This window comes from Hippopotamus amphibius, chromosome 11, assembly GCF_030028045.1.
Source record: "Hippopotamus amphibius kiboko isolate mHipAmp2 chromosome 11, mHipAmp2.hap2, whole genome shotgun sequence".
NCBI lineage: Eukaryota > Metazoa > Chordata > Mammalia > Artiodactyla > Hippopotamidae > Hippopotamus > Hippopotamus amphibius.
This window is the reverse complement of record NC_080196.1, coordinates 104,581,286-104,605,808: the sequence shown is the minus strand read 5'-3', so window position 1 is coordinate 104,605,808 and position 24,523 is coordinate 104,581,286. Positions and strand designations below refer to the sequence as shown.

Below are 24,523 nucleotides of genomic sequence, written 5' to 3'. Positions count from 1 at the left end.
CATAATTATAATAGAGCCTCAAAAATAGGCACTAATAGTTTCATTGAAAATTATGCTTTGTATTTTACTTAAGTGAATTGTTCATGTCTAAATTTTGAGAAATTCTGAAATCTATAGTGAAGAACGGCTTTATAAATGTGCAGTATTTTCTCAACATACCCACATAATTTAATTATAGAGGTTGGATCTGATAGTCATAAGTATCTTAAAAAATAAAAACAAAATGTTAAAAGCTATTAGCTTCACTTTAACATTTAGCCTCAAATTGTGTGTGTGTGTGTGTGTGATGTGTATGTGTGTATTCTCAGTATATATAATGCTCAATATATGTAATATATACAATCTGAAGTCTAATATAAAACTTGCGTAGTGAGTTCTTTTTCATTTTTTGCCTTTAAAATTATTACAGGAAAAACGCAATTGCTATATAGTTATCTGATCTCTTGTTTTAAGAAGATGATTACAGTTGAATTATTGGTCATATCCAACATACTACATACTCCAGATCTTGATATACAAAAAAAATAGTTTATACTCATTAAAAAAATGCAGCATGTAGCAGTAAGGTAGCAAATCATACTTTTTCTTGCTTATAAAAATATAAGCCATTAGCAGCATAATTTCATTAATTAATGCAATGAAAATGTAAGAGTTAATTTTTTGAGTGTATGTTGTATCAACATTCACAGTAGTTACATAGCTACTAATGTATTTATTTATAAAACATGTTCACATGAGCTTTGACTAACCAGATAACCAATAGCTAAAGTTGAGGATAAAACTCATTTTATGAGTAGACTATCACTGACAAAGCAGTAGTACCTATGCATATTATTTTTTAATCTCTGATGGCTTCTTCATTTACAAAAGGCTAAGATAAGCTACTGGAAGATATGGAAAATGCTTTCGAGTCATCAAAACAAGAGTACAGGATGGTTTTCATGTTGGATCAATGTTATTGTAGTCTAATTCTTTGACGTGTATAAATGATTAATTACACACATGCCAGTCATGACTGACAAAACTACTGAATTCTCTAGAACCCCACTTTATTTCCTCTGGATGAATGGAAGAGCACCTAACCCACACTCATTATTGTCCTTGAATAACCTTCTTTATTCCAGTGTTTCTGTGATCTGTAATGAGGCTGGGGTCATCTAAAGGCATTCATCTTCCACTTAGTCTTCCTCGTGGGTAAGAAAGAATTGAGATTTGTATCGCATCGCCCATGCTGATATCCTTAATTCTTATTAATGACGGAATTAGTTTGATTTGGATCCCAACCTTTAAAGACCTTATGAAATAACTGTTTGTGAGTAGCAGCTTCAATTAATTATACCAATTGTCTCTTTCCCTAACTTAGAATACTAATTGCATGTTTTTTCCCCATAATGCATAGTTCCAAAACCAGAAATTATCCATGTTTACCATATAACAATAAATATAATCAACCTTATTATATAATTTCCATAATTTTCCATAATAAAGCCTTACATTTTTACAGTGTTTTACAGTTTACACAGCATTTTCACTTAATCATCTCACAAGCCTCTGAAACAGACAGGATAGTAATTAACTCAATTTTAATCACGAAGATATAAAGCCTCAGAGAATTAGAATGGCATCCAGGGCACAGCAAAAATGTGCTAGAACCGGCTTCTGACCCAGATTTTATAACCAGAGACTAGGGGTGCCGCCTCGTATACCACAGTGATACTCAAAAAGCCAAAGCATGGTGACATTCCACAATAAATAATTCACACTCCATATTCTGTGCTAACAATGAGATGGCATCTACACAATTAAAAAAAAAAAAAAAAAAAAGGCAGTTATCCAGATAGCTCAGCTAAATGCTCTCCCCTTAGCACCAAAATCCTTTTCCTAATTTAGATTCTTAAAGCAAATAAAATATTGCTCCTTTCAGTTTATCAGACTTCTAGTCTTATTGCCTAAAAGGCACTTGCCATTTTAAATAACAATAACATACTGAAATTAACAAGATAATATTAGACTATTTTTTTAAGGTTGCTTCAGACATACTTTCCCATGTCCACCTATCTCTCTCTCCCTCCCTCCCTCTCCCTTTCTCTCACACACATCTGTTCTTTTCAGTTAAATTCTGAGCCAGTACAAGTTAGCATAACAATGAAAAAGTGTCAGAATGTCACACACACTGGCTGTCTTGTTTTTGCCTGAAAAATTACTCCTGGAATTATACTTTACAGTGCCTGCCAAATCACAGCCTCAAATAACTTTCATTTTTCCTAAGGGCTAATCCCACTCCTCTGAAACAACTTCAATTACACTCAAAATGTAAATGGTATTACTCCTTTCTTGCTCTTCTGATTACGATGATGATTTGTCAGCTAACATTGTGTTAGCTTTCCTTGCCAAACTTGCATACACCATGGCATATACACACAATATATATTAGCAATTTAAAAATAACTGACTCCATATTTAAGATGAAATAAACTACATAGACTAACAGTGAATTTCCTTATCTATTAGCTATCATATACATTCCATGTGCCCCCAAGCCATCCCTGACCAGAAAGAGTTAAGAGTAAGCTGAAGCTTTCTTTTAATCAACTTTAATTAGATCAACTGTAAATAAACCTGCAAATAGTGATCTAGAAACAATTCGGATAATTGAAAGTTTGTAAGTCAAGAGATTTCAAGTTAAAATGGAAAATTCGATGATTAATTTACAAGTAGTGCTTAAAAACTTTAAAATATTTAAAAAATGCTTTTTGCCTCTTGCCATATATCTGACTTTAAGCTCTAATAGATTTCATATATGCACAGAGTGCTAACAGTCTGTGTGCATGCAAGTTTCTTTGGGCATGTGTGCCACACCACAGATACCACTCCTCTCTGTATAACTACACTGTTAACGTGAGAATAATTGACAAAGACTGCTCATCACCCGGTGTAGTAAATGTAATTGTGCATGAAGTTAATAGAAAACATTCTCAGAGGGCAGAATGAAAAGGCAGCTATCGTTACCTAAATATTATTATTTCTTGCTTGTGTCTAGTAGTTATCTAACCACAACTACAGTCAGCCTCAGCTGGGCTTCCTATCAAGGGAAAAAGTTGACCAGGTTCATCTAAGTTATTGCTTGCAGAAAGATCTACTCATTTCTTCCACATAGCATCTTTTCTTGTCTCTTTCCTAATTTCTGTCTGCAGATGACTTTGGAGTACTGCTGTAACATAGAGGCTGTTTTGTGTATTCAGAATCATAATTTAGGCTTGAACTGCAAAAGTCCACTTTCTTGATTGAGATTTAGTTTTCATATTCTTTATGCTGACTTAAAATTATGCAAGGATAACAATTCAGAATAGAGGCCTGGGTACATTTCCTTGACCTGGACAGGAACAAGTGAAATGCAAGTTTTTAAGAAATTAAATTGTTCAAAATATGCATTACTTTGTGTACCTTGGGTTTCTAATGATGCCCCCACAGGGACAAATGGAAAATATGTAAATTTATTGACTTCCCAAACTGTTGTTTGCACTTGGAATTATTAAGCCATTGGTTCCCATAATGAAGTGGGTTCCCCTCCTTTTCTACCTGTACCTCCAAGGATCTGATACCAGGAAATCACTACCACATGCATCTGTATATAGTAGTAGGTTAGGGCATAAATTCCTTTCATGTCATCGATATTCTATTCATTCATACTATATTAACAACCATGAGGTTTCCTTTTATAAAGTAAGCAGTGGAGTGTTGGTAAACACTTAACATCACCAAAAAAAAAAAAAAAAAAAAAAAAAAGGTAGTGTTTGCTGATTTCCATGGTGTCTAAATATTATCACCATGGCTGACCTACGAAAATGATATCACCAGAAGCAGAGCTGGGAAGAAATATGCATAAATTGGTACTCAGGAGTTTGTTTGAGCTGGTTCCAGTCCACCACTGAATTTTAGTGAATAGATGTTAGGTACTTATTTAAATGCTCTTGGAGAATCTCATAACGGTGTTTAACATTGATTTTTGTTGATCAGCTGTTCTAGTCTCTGGGTTTACAACAGAGCCTACCTCTCAAGTATCATGTCAGGTAAACATATATAGCCTTAGATTTCAGAAGAAAAAAGAAACGAAAATAACAAATTCACCATTACAAATAAGCTTAGCTAGAGTACTTCATATAAATTCCATCTATATTAGGGACATTCTTCCAGCCATCTACAGATTTCTTTTAAATACCATTGAATCAAGTTCAACAGTATTATCTTCCACACAGCAAGTAGCAATTGAGTATATGCAAGAATTTCAAGTCTTTATTTAAATTTGAGCCTTTTCCCCAATTTATTACTGGTAAATAGGAAAATTTTTTAAAAAAAGAAAAAATATGTATACTTTAAAAGGAGAGAAAGCAAGGTGAATGATGTGATGTTCTTTTTCTAAAATAAACTTCCGTTTATGCAACAATTAGCAGTTTTGACATCATAATCCAAATTTACTATTTTATCTCCTTGCAGACAAGGGAATTATTACAAAATTGTATTCTCAGCACCTTGCTGATTTAATACCTATATAATTCCTACACCACCCTCTGATTTTATGCAACTGGTTAAGCGTACTATGCTTTACTTTAACTTGAAAAACTTACATACGTGACTAAAAGTCAAGAACAGTATTTTTACTCTGTTATAAAATTGGTATTCTCACATGTATGTATAGTAATACAGCAAGAAGCATATCTAGTCATGAAACAATATCTATAAAACTTTATTCAAATGAGAGGACTGTTTGCAGATAATCATATTTATTGAATTATTTATTTTGATGAATCTGAAGGCCACTTTCACATACTTCATTTCTAAAGGTGGGCTGCAACTTTACAGAATCCTACAGTTTCTCCTCATGTAATCAAAATATCGATATCCTGGTTCCAGTGTTTGTCTTTCAGAAAGATGCACTTTTAGAAACACAATTTCCTATACAGTGTCCACTATCTGTAGATTTACCAGGAACCCAACAATAAACCCTTTCCAAAAGGAGAAAAGAAAAAAATAAATTCATTCTTACTTGAATATATTCACATTAAACTGGTATTAATCTAGAAAATAATATTAGGTAGAAATATTATGTTAGTCATAAAATTCTTATTTTTCTCAAACACATGTGATTGAAATTTCTCTCCTCATTTTGGCACATCTAAATGGGTGTAGAAGTACACACTGCTTGGTTAATTCTTGAGGAACATGTCTGCATCAGAATTTAAAGATGGGTTTTGAAATCTATAACATTACATTGTTTAAGATATATTAAAAAAATCTGTCCTTTACTCAACATTTTTACAGCAAAAGAGGGTGGGGGAAAACAAATTCTCAAAAGTCTTTGGAGCATATAGAACTTGTGACCTTGAAAAATAAATCTTGCATCAAAGAAGATCTCAATTGTCTCTGAAATCTTCCTCCTATAATACAAATACTTTCCTCCAATGTTTTGTAAATTCTAATGGCTCAAAAAACTTTTATGTCCTTGTAGCTGTGTTCCTCTCTGAGATGTGAACAGCAACAGGGCTCAATTGCTCTATTTTTTTCCCCTCCCATTTCTATGCTTCATTTCCTTCGTGTAGCTCAGACTGGAGAAAAATCAGCATGTTCAGATGAGCTTAATATTCTGAGGCAGGAAGATGGACCTGAACTGAGTGGAGATTGGAGCTCCAAAATAAATATAACACCATGTGTCAAATAAGAAATCAAAGATAGTCTCCTGTACAAATCAGAAGAGATAATAAAAAATCAACGAATAGACAGCAACTTTTTTTCATACCTACACAAGCATCTCAAAACGACTGCCAACTTTAAGAATGATTTACCTTTTGCTTATTTGGAACACTTCAGAATTTATTTGCTAAACAACGGTTTATGTTGCCTTAAACCAAATTTTATTGGTTTGTATTGGAGGGTGGCAGAGGATTTTCTAAGAATTTTTATATTGCGAAATAAAATATATTTGCTAACCCACAGCAATGAAATTCTGCTGAATGCTCTAATCTAGCAAGCTGAAAGCATCACTGTAAATTAAATTTGTCCCAAGTTTTGAAGTTCCAGGACTTCAATCCTGGCATGTTGTGTTTTATTCCCCTCACTGGCAGTACCACGAAGGTATGTACAGGACATCCTGGGGTCACTGACAACACAGGGCACTACTTACTCACAGAGGTTAGGTGCCTTTGCAGGTATCTGAGAGTTGCTATCTATTCACAAACCACTGAGCATTTCTTTTTATCAAAAAGCCTTCAAATGCTCAGAGTCTGTGGTCAGTGCAGTCCCTTGGATAAGTCTAATGAAGATATGCTTCACCAAGGCAGAAACCTAAACGGTTAAAAATGGAGAGATATTTACAACCATTTCCTCTAGTACGTGGAGTTCTTGTTTTCTGTATGCAGTGGTGTTTTGTCGTGTTTTTGCTTTTACTTTTTCTTCAGTACGTTTCAAACTAAGGTTCCAGGGCTATGAGTACAAACTCTCCTGGCCGGTTCCGTACATGTCTGCGAGTCGTTTAAATCGCGGTCCCCAGTCACTAAGGTAGTCGTAGTTCTGATCAGAGTTTGAGCTGATGGAGTCTAGGGAGCTGAGCGATTCAGCCACCGAGCCATTTCCTTCGAATGCGTATGTCTGCAAGGAATCGTAAGGCGGTGCGCAGGGATCAACATCGGCTTCCTTCAGTCTTTCCCAAATAAATTCCCGGAAAATGACATTATCGGGGATGCTTTTAAAAGTCGGTCGACTCAAGAACTGAATTTCTGGAGTCACGTCCCTCCGGGTCTTGGTGTCTCTGATGACGTTGAGGTTTCTGAGCGCGGCCATGTCAAAGGCTTCTGTGTCCTCCTCTCCGCCACCCTCGTCATCATATCTAACGATGTTTTCTCGGATATCTCGCTCTTCATCGAAAATCAGGGGCTCTTTTTTCCGTCTTCTCATGGTGACGATCAGAAGGATCAACACTGCAACAAGGAAACAGCAAAGGGAAAGTTTCAGTCATCTCACCTGCCGCCCGCCCCCTCATCCTGGTGAAATTAGGCCTCTGATGTTGATTTCAGGTTTTTCCGCCCTTTAAAGAGAAATGAATGGGCTGCCTCCTTCCATGGGTATTCACAGCAGTAGATGTGCCAAAATTGCTAAAACGCCTTTAAAATAGAACAGTTTTTATACATCAAGAAACCCTTTTCCACACCTGTTCAGAACTGGTGTCTCCCTCTTGAATGTAACCTCCGAAGCATTCGATAGCACAAATGGAAGGGCCAGTGGAGGATAAATACAATAATTTCAAAGCCATGAAACATAAAGGGATTTTTTTTTTTTGAACTCCTTAATTGCTGGAAAGGCAAAGTGACATTCATAAATGTCTGGGGTCTAATTTAACAACTGCAATTTCAGAAGGAAATGGATTACAGCATTAGCCTGGGTTCTTTGAAGAAATGACTAGTACTTGCCTATGAAACTCAGCTGTTAAATTAAATCCAGCATGTCAGACCATATACAAACATTAAAAGCTTCTCTATAATAGAGTCCCACTTTCAGTATGAAACACTGAACTTGGTTTTTATGTATGATACCTAGAGAGAGGATACAGGTTGTGAGATTTTAGCAGTAGCCAAAGATTGATTGAAGAAATCAATCATCCCTTTAGTATTGGGAATTTTTCTTCCTTTATCAAAATTAATAAATAATTAAGCACATGTTTGCACCAGAAAGCAGAGGAGAATAACTACACTGGCTACTCTTTAAACAAACTGAATACACTCTTGTGCTTTTTAATAAGTACAGTCGGCCCTCTGTATCTGTGCATTCCAAAGATTCACCGAACCTCAAATTGAAATATTTTTAAAAAAATTCCAGGAAGTTTCAAAAAGCAAAACCTGAATTTGCTTCACACAGGCTACTATTTAGATAACATTTACACTGAATTTATTTATATAGCGTTTACATTGTATTGGGTACTATAAGTAATCTAGAGATGATTTAAAGTATAGGGGAGGATGTGCATAGGTTATATGGAAATACTATACCATTTTATATGAAGGACTTGAGCATCCTTGGATTTTGGTACATTGGGCATCCTGGAACCAAGCCCTCAGAGATACAGTTGAATGACTGTATACACTGATAAGATGTCTACTGTGCTCTGGCTACGAGTGACTGAATGCTCATTGAATTGGGAACACGTTAGATTTCATGGCCTGTTGAATTAAGTTAAAATGAAGTAGAAAGGCATTTTTGAATTTTGGAATTCAAAAACATAAATTAGTGAATTATCTACAAATAATATACCTTTTTAACAATTTTTAATCACAGTAACTTTTTTCCTAGTATGTCTAGAAGGCCCAAAATATTCACTAAGTGGTTTATTGTTTGGGGTATATTACTCTCAGCATGGTTTTAAAAATAAGTTTATATTTAAAATAGTTTTTAAGGTTTCTCTTTGGCATTAAGAATACATTTGGGAATAAAAATATAAAACTAAGAAAAACATCAAGGTAATCCAGAGTAATTAAATGCAATGGCTAGGGGTGAACATATTCCAGGCTTCACCTTGATCTGCTTTAAACCTAAAATGTAAGGATTTATTTCATTTTAAACAAAATTTTATTATCAATGAAAAGTACATGCTTTCTTAAGTATGTGTTTGCTATTTGTTTTCTATTGATGGGAACATGACTGATGAAGATATTTTTTATTGTAGATCTTTGGAAATAGTGGGAAATCAATTGTTTGCTATGGTACTTTTCCTTTTTATTTCCTTTCCTATTTGACCCTGGCCTGTTGCTTCCCCATAAGCTTTATCCACAGCCTACACTTTAGAAACTGAGATACACTGCTGAACTTTCTGGCCACCTTCTCATGTTGCTGTAGAACATAAATGCTTATCTCTTTTTTCTTGATGCTATTTACTACATTTGAATAGTCTCTACTGGCTTCATCTTCATGTAGCAGACATGTAGTTCAAAAGCCAATGCTTTTGAAATGAATGAAATAACATTCATTTCTAGTCTGTTGCAATAAACAGTCTGCTATAATCCCTCTCTACTAAGTGGATTCCCAACTCTGTCCCTTTTTATCTTCTGAAAATTAGCATTTCCACCACCCCCACAGCCTTTTAGTTTTCAAGGTCCATGCTAGAATGTTACAACAAAAGCATGTTTACTAAAGATTAATGTGTTTCTATTGTAACATTCTGGTATGAGAGTTTGAAAACTAACATATAGCTTTGCTGCCAACAAGGCCTTGGATAAAAGTACAATCTTTCCAAATTTTACCTGTGTGGTCTTAGTCAAGTAACTTAAACTGAACCTTACCATATGTGATAATTATAGCCAAGTTCAGTGCTCAGGGGTGATTAAAGAGATAAAAGAGCCTGGGGAGTAATGTCAGTAGAGTAAGCAGAATGCCAAGAACTTGCTGGTGTGCAACAGAGATGTTTTCATTGTTGTCCTCTGACCTACTGAGAACATTCATTCCAAATTCTGTGAACACAGCAAGTGAAGACACTGTTTCTCCTCTGATCAAGGAAAAACAAAGAGGTTAGGTAACAAGCAAAGTAGAAGGTGTATCAAGTATGTGGTTAGGTGTGTGCACAAAGATTACATGGCAGAGAGAAAAAACGCAGTAAGGAGAAAAACGATAGTCTGTATGCAGGACGTATCATACGACCCTCACAACAGTTCTCTGGGGTATGTAATTTCCCATTGGCAGATTGTCTCAGACATGTGAAGCAATCTGTCTGTGGTTAATGTAGTGATTCGGGGTGAAGTGTCCTCCTGTCCTGTCTCCAAAGCCTTTGCACTTCCTATCACACTGTGAGCTTAGAACTTCCACAAAAGATAATTGAGCTACAAGTCATGAACTCAGGTGACAATTGCTAGTTTGGAGAAAGACACATCAGGAAATTAGAATAAAATAATTTTAGATTTACATACTTTGGTTTCTAAAACTTTTTACACAGTCTCCCAGAAATAAAAGTGATTCCAACAGAAAGGTGGACCAAGAAAGACTTCTCAAACTGAGTAAGACACAGGATGGAGAGGTGAGTATCAGGGAGAATTATGATGGGTGGTCAGGTGGAAGCAGGTGAAGATGAGAAATCTGTTACAGAGAGCAAAGGTGAGGGGGAGCAAATGTCCAATTGAGTACAAATGGATGGAAGAAGTGAATGGGTACAAGAGTAATGAGGGTACAAGGAAGGGAAAATTATGTAAGAATTAGATGCTCTTTTCATTTAAGTCAGTGCCTAAAAAGGCAAACCATTTTGAAATTCTCAATTCTCTTTCCTTCCTATAATTACAATGAATCTTCTTGTATATATCTCATAATTATGTATTACATTCTATTTTAGTGTATTTTCACACTAACAATCCACTTGCCTTCTAACCCCCAGTTGTAGTGTTTAGTAAAAGCGAGACACAAGAATCCATGAGTCCAGTACCCATTAAGGATATTAATATCTTATATGGAGTTTGTCTTATTTCCCAATCTTGCCTGAAGCTGAGAAAAAATGTGTTTTAGAAGGTTAGACAATTTAACATTTCAATGTCTTGGGAGAATATTAATTTCTAACTACTTGAGCATGTTTAAAAAATAAATTTTAACCTTTACGTAGAACAAGTATTAACTGCTCTTCAGGGGCTATGCAGATAATCCCTGTATTAAAAGGAATACTTTCTGCCTAAGTAAGCACAAGATTATATATTTTCAGTGGTTTTATCATATGTCTTTTCTGTCATCTGGACTATCCTTCTGAGCGAAGGCAGAAGAAAAGATTTCGGTCTAGCTGAAGTCTAGACATGTACTTGTATTGTGCTGGTTCATGAATTTATGTATTCATTTCACAAAGATCTAACCATTTATTACATGCATTTGGTATAGTGATACAATGTTGCACATAGCAGTAGATATAATACATTTCCTCATGGAATTTACAATCAAATGAAGTGGATAAATATTCACCAATTAATAAGAAAACTATATATAAAAGTACAAAGTGATAATTATTCCAAAAGACAGAACTGTGATCTCTTAAGGCTGTATATTAGAGGACACAGATCAGAGGAAGAAGACTTAACTGAGTTAAGTGAAGGCTGAGGGTGGAGAGGTGATATGGAAGATTATTCTTGGCAAAATCAACCAGTGAAGCCATGAGACATATGTGCCTGCTGGCCCAAGAGCCAACGAGTGTTGGCATGATATGATCAGATTTGTTTTTTGAAACAAATCATTCTGATTGGACTAAGAAAGTAGGGAAGAGCAGCTGTGAGAAAAGAAGTCAGAACGCTACTAGAGCAGTAAATGCATAATTTTGACCTACATTTCTGATTTTAGAATTCAGTTAACATTTGATTCAACATTTTCCGAGAATCCCAGAATGTAGGAAACAGTGCTGGGTACTGGCAAAATATAACACAGAGGATCCCTGCATCCACACAGCTCACTGTGTGGACTACACATACACAAATATAGTACAAATTGTCATGCAATTTGCTGTAAGAAGGTACAGACGTGCATAGGCACAAAGAAGCATGCAGACCAGGAGAGCAAGAGTCTTCCAAACCCAAGAGAAATAGAAGGGAAGATGGATAAAAATTTAGAAGCTCATATTATAAGTTAGTGAACTCCTTTATTCTAACCTTCACTGTGGTGTGTGTCAGATACAATCCGGACATTTAACCTGGAACATGGTTTTTAGTGAATCACCTTGGAAGTACTTTAGTCCTTTCCTAACCCACTTCCAGAGGTAACAATAGCATTATTTACCCAGAGCTTGACAGAATTCTGCAGGTGTAATCTGATAACCACAAAATGGTACTAACTTCTAAATAAGGCTACTTTTATTAAAGAACAATTTTTTCATGTATTAACATATTTCAAATACTGAGTCTTGGGCTCATTTTAAACCACTCGGTCATGTAAACTACCATAAAGCCAGTTTTCCCCATCCTTAAAAATCTGTAAAAGGTTTTGTTTTAATTTGCAAGCCACACGTGATGAATGAGCATTTGAAATGAGGCTATCCCTATCTGAAATGTGAATTGAGATGTACTCTAAGTATAAAATGTACTAATAATTTTATATATTGTATGTGAAATTTACAAGTTTGTTCATATGCATTAAATATATTATTAGCATTTATTTCACTTCAAAAATTTTTTGCTAATGAGGTTCCTTGAAGATTTAAAATTACATATGTGGTTCACAGTTGTGAATCACGATGTATTTCTTTTGGACAGTTGATCTAAACAAAAGATTGGGAATACTAGAAAAATCTGAACTGCATATGGTCTTAAGGTATAGTACTCTTATAGTAGGAGATTTTATTACCAAATGACATATTGAATGGTAAAAACAGTTACTATACTTCACTTATGTATTTCTTAGGTGTAACCAAAAAAACGACCTAAATGAAAAATTCCTAGCACAACCAATCAGGATACAAGTTAAATAATTTATTATAAATTATCCACATCAATGGGCAAGTAGAACTTAGCTTTTTAATAACTTCTGCCTCCCACTGCTTCAGCTTCCTCCTCTCCAACATGGAGGTAATAATAGTGCTTACTTCAAAGAAAGTATCTCATAGTAGCTTTACAAAGATTGAGTTTGTGTAGTACTTAAATAGTGCTACAAATGGTAAGCAATATCTGATTTTGTTAAAAACATCATTTCTCTGAATTTCTATAATAAATTCTTATACAATTCAGTTTCTATCTTTGGGTCTTGCTAACATTTGAGTCATATAACTGATGCACAGAAAGAAACATACACGTTACTGTTCACACACATGTGATTTTAATAACCCCCAGTTAATTTAGTTAATGTGTTTGCTATCCACTCTATTCCATTTATTGGGTGGTAGAATAATGAATAATTCAAATAACATGCCTACCCATGAGGGGCTTAAAATATATAACAAAGGTAGTAAAATAAACAGTAGAATGTGATCAATACTATTTACTAATTCAATGAAAATTATTTTTTCTTCCTGGGTGCCCTAGGCTAGGCCTTAAGAACATAAAGGTTTAAAAGAAGAGAGATATTAAGGTCATTCCTCTCAAGGCACTTTTATATTTGAGCAAGGTAAACGTTTACTAATTGTGATATCCAGTACAAGGGAAACACACAGGTTTTGTGACAGAAAAAATCATGGGCATGAAGGGCACCTAATTTAATCAGTGGAATAAGGACATTTCCTCTGAGAAGTTAACAATGAGCTGGGTCGTAAAGAATAGTATGAGCCCAACAGGTGAAGGGAAACAGGAAGAAGGTCTCAGGAACAGGGTGGCATGTTTGAACCTCATGGAAAGAAGGGCCACATGGCTATTCCTACTGGGTGAGTGAAGGATTACACGGCCTGATGCCACTGAGAGGTGAGCAGGTGTCAGAACGTGCCTTGCTTTGTGGGCTGTGAGGAACAGTTAGATTTTATGCAAGTATATTTGATGCTTCTGAAATGTTTCAAGCAAAGACATAATTTGTCTTAAAAAGTGAAATAATAGGAAAAATACATGGGTATTAGTGCAGTCTGGTTGTGATTACAGATGCATGTCATTGAAAATGATATCTAAGCAAAGTATTTGTTAGAGGATGAGATAAGTCAGCTTACCACTTTGTCTATGTGCTGTGGAATCAGATATATGCAGATCCCCAATAACAGAAGATCAAACTCTGAATTCACACTTCGGAACCCACTGTATTATTTATAGTCACAAAGAATAAAGATTTGTAACTAATAAAATTCAAGTGTATGACTGAGACAAATTAGACATCAAATATAGCATTTTTAACAACTATAAACTGAATTTTAACAAAGTATCCTTGATATCTCTACTGCAATGGTTTTTTTTTTTTAGATTCTAAAAATCATATATATTTTTTTTTCTTGAGCCCACATATAACTCCAGGGTTATTAACTGGAAAATATAACCTAAATGCTTTTAATCTGTGCCATATCCATTTTCCAAGAAGATTACAGAAATAGGCTGGATCTCAAAAAAAAGGCCTAAACTGTAGAATGTTATGAAATGGGAAATTTCAGGTCCCATGGAAATACTACTTATGGATAATGACAAAATCAAATGTTCTTTTCTGCTACCAAGTACATCCAAACATTCATGGATTCATTCAGTATGCGTGTACCTTATGCCTTCTCTATGTCAGATCAGCATTTTATGAGATACTATGTATACAATGATAAAATAATGCTTGGTCATTGCCTCCAAAAGCAGGAGTCCACCAGAGGAGAGAGAGAGACAAACCAGTCAGCTATGAAGGATGCTCTAAGACTGTTTTATACAAGGTGTTATGCAGCCCACAGGAACAGCACCCCTTTTGGACTCAGAAGCAAAGGAGGTAAGTTTTGAATACAACAAGGAGCTACTACTTGTGGGTTCTGGGGAGAAGTATTCCAGGCAGAAGGAGCATGGTATACAAGAAGAGGTTAAACAAAGCAGGATGAGTCTGAGAAAGCACAGCTCTGCAATTTGACCAAAGTACACTGTGAGTGGAGAGAGAAAAGACTGAACTGGGAGGGAGCAGTTAGGTCATAGAAAAAAGGTGATTCTAGTCTGTAGACAATGGGGAGACACAGAAATCTTATTTTAAGCTGGGCAGATGGCAATCATATTTGCTTTTAAAAAGATTACTCTCTCTGTGGTCCTGATGGACTAGAACTGATCGAGACTGGGGAAACTGCCATAAATCAGGAGGGGGAAGATGGACCCTGGACAAAATCAGGTGCAACATCAAATGAGAGAAAGATTCAAAAATCAAAGTAAAATTAACAAGCACTTAGGGATGATTGGCTGTGGAGGATGCAGCACACAGAAGAGAGAAGGCCTACTGATTCCACTCAGAAAACACATAAGTAAGGACTAAATCAAGGTGTAAGAGGTAGGAACGTAGGAAGATTGTTCAGTGTGTGATAATTTCAGACTTCTCATCTCAGCAGTCTAGTGGAACAATGACTATACCTATCTAGATCTGCTGTTTAAGATCTGAACCAGATATTTGCAAATCATCTCCATACATGAGATACTGCTTTCCATGTCTCAAGACAGGAAGAAGTTTAATCACAACTGAAACGGATCTTTTCTTTCCCTAAAACACGCATCACAAAGTTCCTATCCATTAAATGTGCGTTAGAATGATTTCATTAAGGGTCAAGTGAGACAGAGAAAAAAACTCACCTAAGTACAATGAATATTTTATGCCCAAAGACAACTGGTATATTTTGGTTGTACCAAAGCATAATCTCACATGTAACATACTCCCAACCTTGAGAGAACACATTTAGAATTGTGAAAGTGGACATTTGAAATTAGACATTCAGGGTTCACTCAGGAAGTCATAATGCCACTATGTGAAACAATCAAAGATAGAATTGCCATATCCACAGATCTATAGGTGCTCCCCAGAGACACACAGGTCTTTCAGATTAGAAAACATGTAGGGAAAAATACATTATAAAGGACATCCAGAAGGCAGTCTGGGCTGTGTGTGGGTTCTGGCTCTAACACCTTATAATGCTGTACATGTCTCCACTAATATACAGTTTTCTCATTAAAAAGTAGGCATAGTAATTACAATACTTAATAATACCTGCTTAGGAAATATGACATGAGAATTAAATTAGGCAACACTTGTAAAGCACTTAGCTAATGCCTAGCACTTAGTACAAGCTCATTCAAAGTAAGTAATTTTTTAGTATGCTTGCATTTGTTTGAAAGAGAAACTTATCTGCTACCATAAATTAGCCACTGTAGTCTGCCTTTTATTACCACTAGGACTGCTATGTCAAGTATGTTCTTTTTTTTCAAGTATGTTCTTATTACAGATTACAATGGGGATTTATCTTGCACATATTGTTATATTTTTCTCTGCAGTTTAATATTTTTTACTTAAGTAATACTATCACAAAACCAGGAAAATAGTTTCCTGTTGAACCAAATAATGAGTGGTCTCCACAGTTAAAAGCAGAGTAAATACTGTTTAGATCTTGGTAGGTCACAGAAGAAGAGTGAAAAAATTCATGACAGCTAAACATCCAGCTGGCCACCCTGGACACACTGGAAAAGCTTGAATTCCATGAAGTGGATTTCCACAAATGCCTTCTCAGACCTGGAGGCAGGCCAGTCTAACTAGATCTCCATTGTGTCTGAAGAACCCAAGCTAGAGGGAATGCTATAGGACTTCAATTACTTGGATCTAAATGTACAAATAGGGAAAATAAAACTTAATAAATTCAGTGGCAGCTTTAGTGTGCAGGAAAAAGCTCCTCTGTGCAGACTAACAGAAAGAAACTAGCTGTAATGTTCTCTGAAGAGATGGGCAATAATTAATATAGACACCATACACTAAAACAACCACTAAATTCTTTCTGAAAAGTCTCCTGAAGTAATGTCAATCATTCATACACTTTGGGGTTTTTTTTAAATGTTTTCACCCTGCTAGAAAAATAAGTGGATATATCAATATTTATGAATTGAACTATGATAAAAGTGCATAATGAAATTTGTGTTGGAGTTGGGGTAAAATAGTTATTCAAGCCTTAAAATACTAAAGTATCTTGCCATATATTGATGACATTTTTCTACATGAAAAATAACTGAGGCATCTGATTGATAACTTTATCATGAACTTTGAACATGACAATATTGTCTCCCGTTCAAGTATATTCAGTGTAAATCAAGTGTATTCAGTGCAAATAAAGGAAACATCATATTCTAATTTTTGGGTCATCTCAGAGAATTCAGGTGCAAATAAATTAGAGATGGTGAGAGCAAGAGTGGCAATGAGAGAAATCAGAAAAGAGTTCACTCATAAAGTTAGAAGAAATCTTCAGAAAGAAAGGACTACATATGAGCAATTTAAAAAGAAAAAAAACCAAACTGTCAAGGTATATTTCTTTTAGTTTAATCCAAAAGCAGTGATTGAGAATATAAAGAACTAAAATCTAATGCCTTAACTGCCACTAACTTGTTATATGAAATTCTGAAAGTCCTTGAACCAAATTGTACCTCCTTTTCCTCCTCTGCAAAATGCAGAGGTTTGGGCTGAAATTGATTTCTGTGATGCCTCCCAGTATTAACATTTTGAAAACTTCAGTACACCCTCTATGGTACAAGTAGCTTTAATTTGTCACATCAGTAGAACACAAACTTGGCATGTAGTGAAGCATGCTTATTTTAGGAGTCTAAAGTATAGATGTACCCCCAGTTTCATTCTTAAATTGAACTTGTTTCTCAAATATTCTTCCTGCTTCTCCCCTCTTCACCTTGCTTTTTTCTAGCAATATTTGTTCAGAAAAGCAATCCAAACACTAGTCATCAAATCACAAAAAAAGGACAAAAGGAGGGAAGAGAAAAGACCTACAAAAACAAATAACACATGGCAATAAAAGCATTCATTACCTTAAATGTAAATGGATTAAATGCTGCACCAAAAAACAGACTGGCAGATGGATACAAGACCTGTATATATGCTGTATACAAGAGACCTACTTCATATCTAGGAACACATACAGACTGAAAGTGAGGGGATGGAAAAGGCATTCCATGCAAATGGAAATCAGAAGAAAGCTGGTTTAGCAATACTCATATCAGACAAAATAGACTTTAAAGACTTTTACAAGCAATAAGGACACAACAGGATAATCAAGGGATCAATCCTAGTTGAAGATATAACAATTGTAAGTATTTATGTACCCAACATAGGAGCATCTCAATATATAAGGCAAATGCTGACAGCCATAAAAGGGGAAATCAACAGTAACACAATAATGGTGGAGGACTTTAATACCCCACTTACACCAATGGACAGATCGTTCAGACAGAAAGTCAATAAGGAAACACAGGCCTTAATTGACACATCAGATCAGATGGACCTAATTGATATTTACAGAACATTCCATCCAAAAGCAGCAAAATGCACTTTCTTCTCAAGCACACATGGAGCATTCTCCAGGATGGATCACATCTTGGGCCACAAATCAAGCTTCAGCAAATTTAATAAAATTGAAATCATATCAAGCATCTTTCCCAACAACAATGCTATAAGATTAGAAATAAAGGGGAAAAACACTATTAAAAAAAAAAAAAACTGTGGAGGCTAAACAATGTTACTAAACAACCAATGGATCACTGAAGAAATCAGAAGAAATAAAAAAAATGACAATGAAAACACAACAATTCAAAACCTATGGGATGCAGCAAAAGCAGTTCTAAGAGGGAAGTTTATAGCAATAAAATCTTACCTCAGGAAACAAGAAAAATCTCAAACAACTTAACTTTACACCTAAAGTCAGTGAAAGGAAAGAAATCATAAAGATCAGAGCAGAAATAAATGAAATAGAGAAGAAAACAATAGCAAAGATCAATAAAACTAAAAGCTGATTCTTTGAAAAGATAAACCTTTAGTCAGACTAATAACGAAAAAAGACAGGACTCAAATCAAAAAAAAATCAGAAATGAAAAAAGTTACAACTGACACCACAGAAATACAAAGGATCATAAGAGACTACTACAAGCAACTATATGCCAAAAAAATGGACAACCTGGAAAGCAATGGACAAATTCTTAGAAAGGTACAACCTCCCCAGACTGAAGGAAGAAATAGAAAATATGAACAGACGAATCACAACTACTGAAATTGAAACTGTGATTAAAAAACTTCCAACAAACAAAAGTCCAGGACCAGATGGCTTCACAGGCAAATTCTATCAAACAATTAGAGAAGAGTTAACACCTATGCTTCTGAAACTGTTCCAAAAAATTGCACAGGAAAGAAAACTCCCAAACTCATTCTATGAAGCCACCATCATAATCACCCTGCCACCAAAACCAGACAAAGATACCACAAAAAAGGGAAAATTATAGGACAATATCACTGATGAACATAGATGCAAAAACCCTTAACAAAATATTAGTCCACATCCAACAATACATTAAAAGGATAATACACTGTGATCAAGTGGGATTTATCCCAGGGATGAAAGGATTTTTCAATATCTGGAAATGAATCAGTATGATACATCACATCAACAAACTGAATAAAAACCATAGGATCATCTCAATAGATGCAGAAAAAGCTTCTGACAAAATTCACCTATTTATGAAAAAAACTCCAGAAAGTGGGCATAGAGAAAACATACCTCAACACAATTCTCTAATATCAGACAAGGATGTCCACTCTTGCCACTTTTATTCAACAGTTTTGGAAGTTCTAGCCACAGCAATCAAAGAAGAAAAGGAAACAAAAGGAATCCAAATTGGAAAAGAACTGTCACCATAGAAAATCCTAAAGATGCTACCAGAAAACCACTAGAGCTCATCAATGAATTTGGTAAAGTTGCAGGATACAAAATTAATACACAGAAATCTTTTGCATTCCTATACACTAACAACAAAAGATCAGAAATTAAGGAAATAATCCCATTTACCATTGAATCAAAAAGAATAACATGCCAAGGAATAAATCTAAGGAGTCAAAAGACTTAAACTCTGAAAACTTTAAGATGCTGATGAAAGAAACTGAACATGACACAAACAGATGGAAAGATACAATATGTTCTTGGATTGGAAGAATCAATATGGTCAAAATGATTATACTACCCAAGGCAATCTACAGATTCAATGCAATCCCTATCAAATTACCAATGGCATTTTTCACAGAACTAGAACAAAAATTTTACAATTTGCATGGTGATACAACAAACCCCAAATAGCCAAAGTAATCCTGAGAAATAAAAATGTAGCTAGGGGTATCAGGTTTCCTAACTTCACACTATACTATAAAGCTATAGTCATCAAAACAGTATGGTACTGGAACAAAAACAGAAATATAAATCAATGGAACAGGATAGAAAACCCTGAAATAAACTGAGGCACCTACAGTCAATCCACAACAAATGAGGCAAGAATATACAATGGAGATAGGACAGTCTCTTCAATAAGGGGTGCTGGGAAAACTGGACAACTACATGTAAAAAAATGAAATTGGAACACTTTAATACCATACACAAAAACTCAAAATGGACTAAAGACCTAAAAGGAAGGCTGAATACTATAAAACTCTTAGAGGAAAACATAGGCAAAACACTCTCTGACATAAACTGAAGATTTTTTTGATCCACATCCTACAGTATGGAAATTAAAACAAAAATAAACAAATGGGACCTAATTAAACTGAAAAGCTTTTGCACAGCAAAGGAAACTATAAACAAAACAAAAAGACAACCAACAGAATGGAAGAAAATATTTGCAAATGAAGCAACCAACAAGGGATTAATCTCTAAACAGCTCATGCAGCTATCAAAAAATGGACAGATCTAAATAGACATTTCTCCAGACAGATGGCCAAAAAGCACATGAAAAGATGTGCAACATTATTATTAGAGAAATGAAAAATCAAAACTACAATGAGTTATTAACCTCACACCAGTCAGAATGGCCATCATCAAATCTGCAAACAATAAATGCTGGAGAGGATTTGGAGAAAAGCGAACCCTCCAACATTGTTAGTGGGAATGTAAATTGGTAGAACCACTATGGAGAACAGTGTGGAAGTACCTTAGAAAAACTAAATAGAGAACTACCATATGAGCCAGCAACCCCACTCCTGGGCATATATCTAGAGAAGATCATAATCGAAAAGATACATGCACCTCAATGTTCATTGCAGCACTATATACAATAGCCAAGGCATGGAAGCAACTTAAAGGTCCATCAACACAGGAATGGATAAAGAAGATGAGGTACACATATACAATGAAATATTACTCAGCCATTAAAAAGAATGAAATAATGTCATTTGCAACACATGGATGGACTTAGAGAGTTATCATACTAAGTGAAGTAAGTCAGACAGAGTAAGACAAATATCATATGATATCACTCATATGTGGAATCTAATTTAAAAAATGGTACAAATGACCTTATTTACCAAATGGAAACAGACTCACAGATCTCTTGATTTCAAACTTATGGTTACCAAAGGGGAAATGTCTGAGGAAGGGATAAATCAGGAGTTTGGGATTAACAGATACAATATATACTACTATGTATAAAATAGATAACAAGGACCTACTGTATAGCACAGGGAACTCTACTCAATATTCTGTAATAACCTATATGGGAAAAGAATCTGAAAAAGAATGGAGATTTATACATATATTTTTAATATGTAAGTATATATACTATATAATATAATGTTATATATTATAAATAACTGACAAATATATAACTGATCCATTTTGCAGTACACCTCAAACTAACACAACATTGTAAATCAAATATACTCCAATAAAATTAAAAAAAAAAAACACAAAGGAAAATCTTCATATTCTCATCGAGGTTATCCAGCTACTATAAAATAAATACACAACTTACCTCTTATTAATATGTTTTTTAGAATCTGGTAGAGAAATTAGAGAAATAATAAGCAGTTTGCAATGGCTCCATCTTTTTTCAAAACTCAGTCCCTTACGTTCTAAACTCAGTCCCTTACGTTTTAATCAGATTTTAATGGGGAATTATTTGCCATTTCTAATGAACTTCTAAAAGTTTTGGCCATCTGTGTGAAGCTATGTGGAAAAAAAAACATAGTTTATTCCCTTCCATATGTATTTGGCAAGCTGAAGTTATAGAAGATAATAACTTCCATTTTTTATGAGATCATTTACACAGTGTATTAGTAAGTAGGTCTTAGTTTGGTTAATAGGTTGAGAACTTGCTTCATCAATAACACTTAAAATTTATTGAATGTTCACTAGATGGTTGGTACATGAATTATTTAATTTTCACAACAACCTTATAAGTCTAGTTCTATTATTTTCCCCTTTGAGATGAATTCTTCTAAGGCTAGCTTCTCCATGTTCCCCTGGCAAAGAGCTAGTACGTGTTGGAGGCAGTCATAAAAGCTAGGTTTTTACCTAATTCCATAAATCTTGCTTTTCAACATTATACAATTATGACTCCCTTTGCTAAATGCTGCTTTTACAAAAATATAAATGAATTTACAAATTATATTAAACCCCAAGAAAACACAGAGTACAGGCTCAGATGCAATATTAAATGCTTATTGTCCTTGCTGTAGGAAGTTACACTTTGCCTTCACATATTGTAAAGGAATAAACCCATTACCCAGTGCCCATGTTGGATGCCTTCCAAGTTTTAAAAGGCTGCTGCATAATCTCTTATAAAACTACAATTCTAATATGAGTTATAAATCTAACTTAACCACATAATAAAGTAATCATGGAAAAGTACAATTAAGTATGTAAATTCTTCTTGGGAAATTTTGTACTGCTGAAATTGCAATATTTTAAGATTTGCAAATAATTACAAAATCCACTTTAAATCTTTCCTGAAAAGAGGTAGGATATAAAGCCGTCATTTTTTTTTTTAAGCCCCCATATTCATTGGCCTTTTTTTTTCCATTATGATGTATTTCAAACACACAGGCAAGAATAAAGACTAATATAAAGAATGTTCATGTCTTAAGGAATTAAATATTACAGAGTCCACCGAAGGTCATCATTTCTAAAATAAGCATAAAAATATTCTCTCTAGTCTAATATAGCTCCCTGTATTCTAAAGCAAACAGCTGGGGTATACGGTAAATGTTTTAAAAATCTTGAAAAAATTCAATTTTAAACAGAAGCCATTTATCTTCACTGTTGTTTAAAAAAAATTGATAATTTTCCTGAGTTATATTTTAAATACACTACTGGCGAGTGTGGCCGATGATCATGGATTGATCTGTGAGCCAAATACCATGGATTAGAATATCTGCATATGTTCTCAAAAGGTATGAAAAAGAGTAGAGAAGAGAGAAGTTCTGACCTACGGTGGTTTTGACTGCTCTTACAGTGCAAGCATTGCAAACAGTACCTACCCAGTAACGTCAGGACACAGGCCAGTATTGCGATGAGGGCTCCTGTGCTGAGGCCGGCAGGCAGGACATAGGCCTCGGCGTTGCAGGTCTGGGCTACTCCGTCTGCATCACAGTCACAGACGCGGATGGTAAGGGTGTTGGTGCTGCTGAGTGAAGGTGATCCACTGTCCACGATGAAGATTGGCAGATAATAAACAGACTGCTCTTGTCTCCGGAAGCCATTTCTTCTTGTGAGAACTGAGGCTGTGTTGTCTAGGGTAAAGAAAGCATATGTACAGAACACAGCATTTCTGATGTTCTATTCCACCAGACTTTAGCTGATTGAAGTCACTCTCCTTAGCTTCTTTTGACAGAGAGCCATATCTTCAAATATCGGTTCATGTGAATTCATTTCAATACATTTATCTCATGCTATGTGGTTCTAACCAAAGAAACAGTTATAAAGTAAAACTGATTAGGAAAATGTTTATACATCATTTATTACATTACTTGCAACTTAGTAAAAGCGTATCCTATATGTAATTTTTACAAACTGGAAATTTCAAACCGTACCCTTACAGGGGATAATAAAAATTAAATATTTTTTGCCTCATCATGAGAACAGCAAGCACACAGGAGACTGGAATTACAGATGTGGCAGGAAGAAAAGTATTTGGTTTTCAGATTCCAGCTAGCAGGTTTTTAAGTAAACAAATATTTTATTTTAAAATGTATGAATTCAGCAGTGTTCATTAAAAAACTACACATGGAGTTACTAAAGGATATTGTTTTGAGTCTTTCTGTACAAACACACACTCCTAGTCTTTGCATCCCAACCAATCAGATGTCATACATTTTTAAGATTTTTGATACACACAAGTTTTCCAAAGTTGCTGATTTGTAATCTAACGTGCCTGACATCAAATAACACACACACAACACATTGATTTATGTGATTTTTAAATTTTTAGTAATGTTCCTATGTTCAGGAACCCTATGTTCCGGAAAGAGATCATAAAGGTCCCCTAGTTCTTTATGTGCTTCCTAAAATGGAAGCCAACATATGAATTGACATTCATTCTTCCCATTCCTTATGTTTTCCTCCAAGATTCCCACAGGCGAGGGAGCTCTGGGCTTGCCTTTGGGGAAATCTTTCAATTGTGTGGCTGTGTGAATGCCCTGAAAATCAAGCCATTTTAGTGCCTGTGTTGTCCCACAATCATCATGGTACTGGATGAAGACACATAGGGGAGATGTTCAGACCCTTCTTGGGAAAGTCATGAATTCCCCTCTCTGCATTTGTGCTGGATGAATACAAGTGCTGAGAATTGTCCTTTCCAACTATGATTAAGTCTGAGAGTTTGGGATTCCCCACATAGAGAATGTGCTTCCTTTCATGTTACCGGGGGCAATAGATAGTATCCTCATTACGCAGAGAGAGGGATCAGAAACACGAATTATTTTCAGATTGAATTTTTGAGGCCAAAGTTGAATTTTCTCCACTAAAATAGATGGTGGCTTCAGGCAAAAGCGCTTATAAAGTCCATCTTCTGAAAGCAAGTCTTTTTAGATAACTAAAATCGGGTTTGACTAACACATTTATTTCTAGATTTTGTTTTTCTGAAACCTGATTCAC

The 24,523-nt window shown here is 35.1% G+C and overlaps 1 protein-coding gene across 2 annotated transcripts in view; it reads right to left on the bottom strand.

Annotated features, from left to right (window-relative positions):
• Nucleotides 1-6,428: 6,428 nt before the first annotated feature.
• The window catches only part of CDH7 (cadherin 7), a 123,388-nt gene continuing 105,293 nt past the window's right edge, over nucleotides 6,429-24,523 (bottom strand). Inside the window, exons 10-11 of one of the 2 annotated variants that reach the window (XM_057699082.1) lie at nucleotides 22,909-23,160; nucleotides 6,429-6,971 (exon numbers count right to left, since the gene is read on the bottom strand). In XM_057699082.1, the coding sequence (XP_057555065.1) occupies nucleotides 6,478-6,971; nucleotides 22,909-23,160 (746 nt within the window). In that variant the 3' untranslated portion in view covers nucleotides 6,429-6,477. Of the gene's footprint in view, nucleotides 6,972-22,503; nucleotides 23,161-24,523 lie in introns of those variants that run through there. The other variant, XM_057699083.1, reaches the window with a different exon arrangement.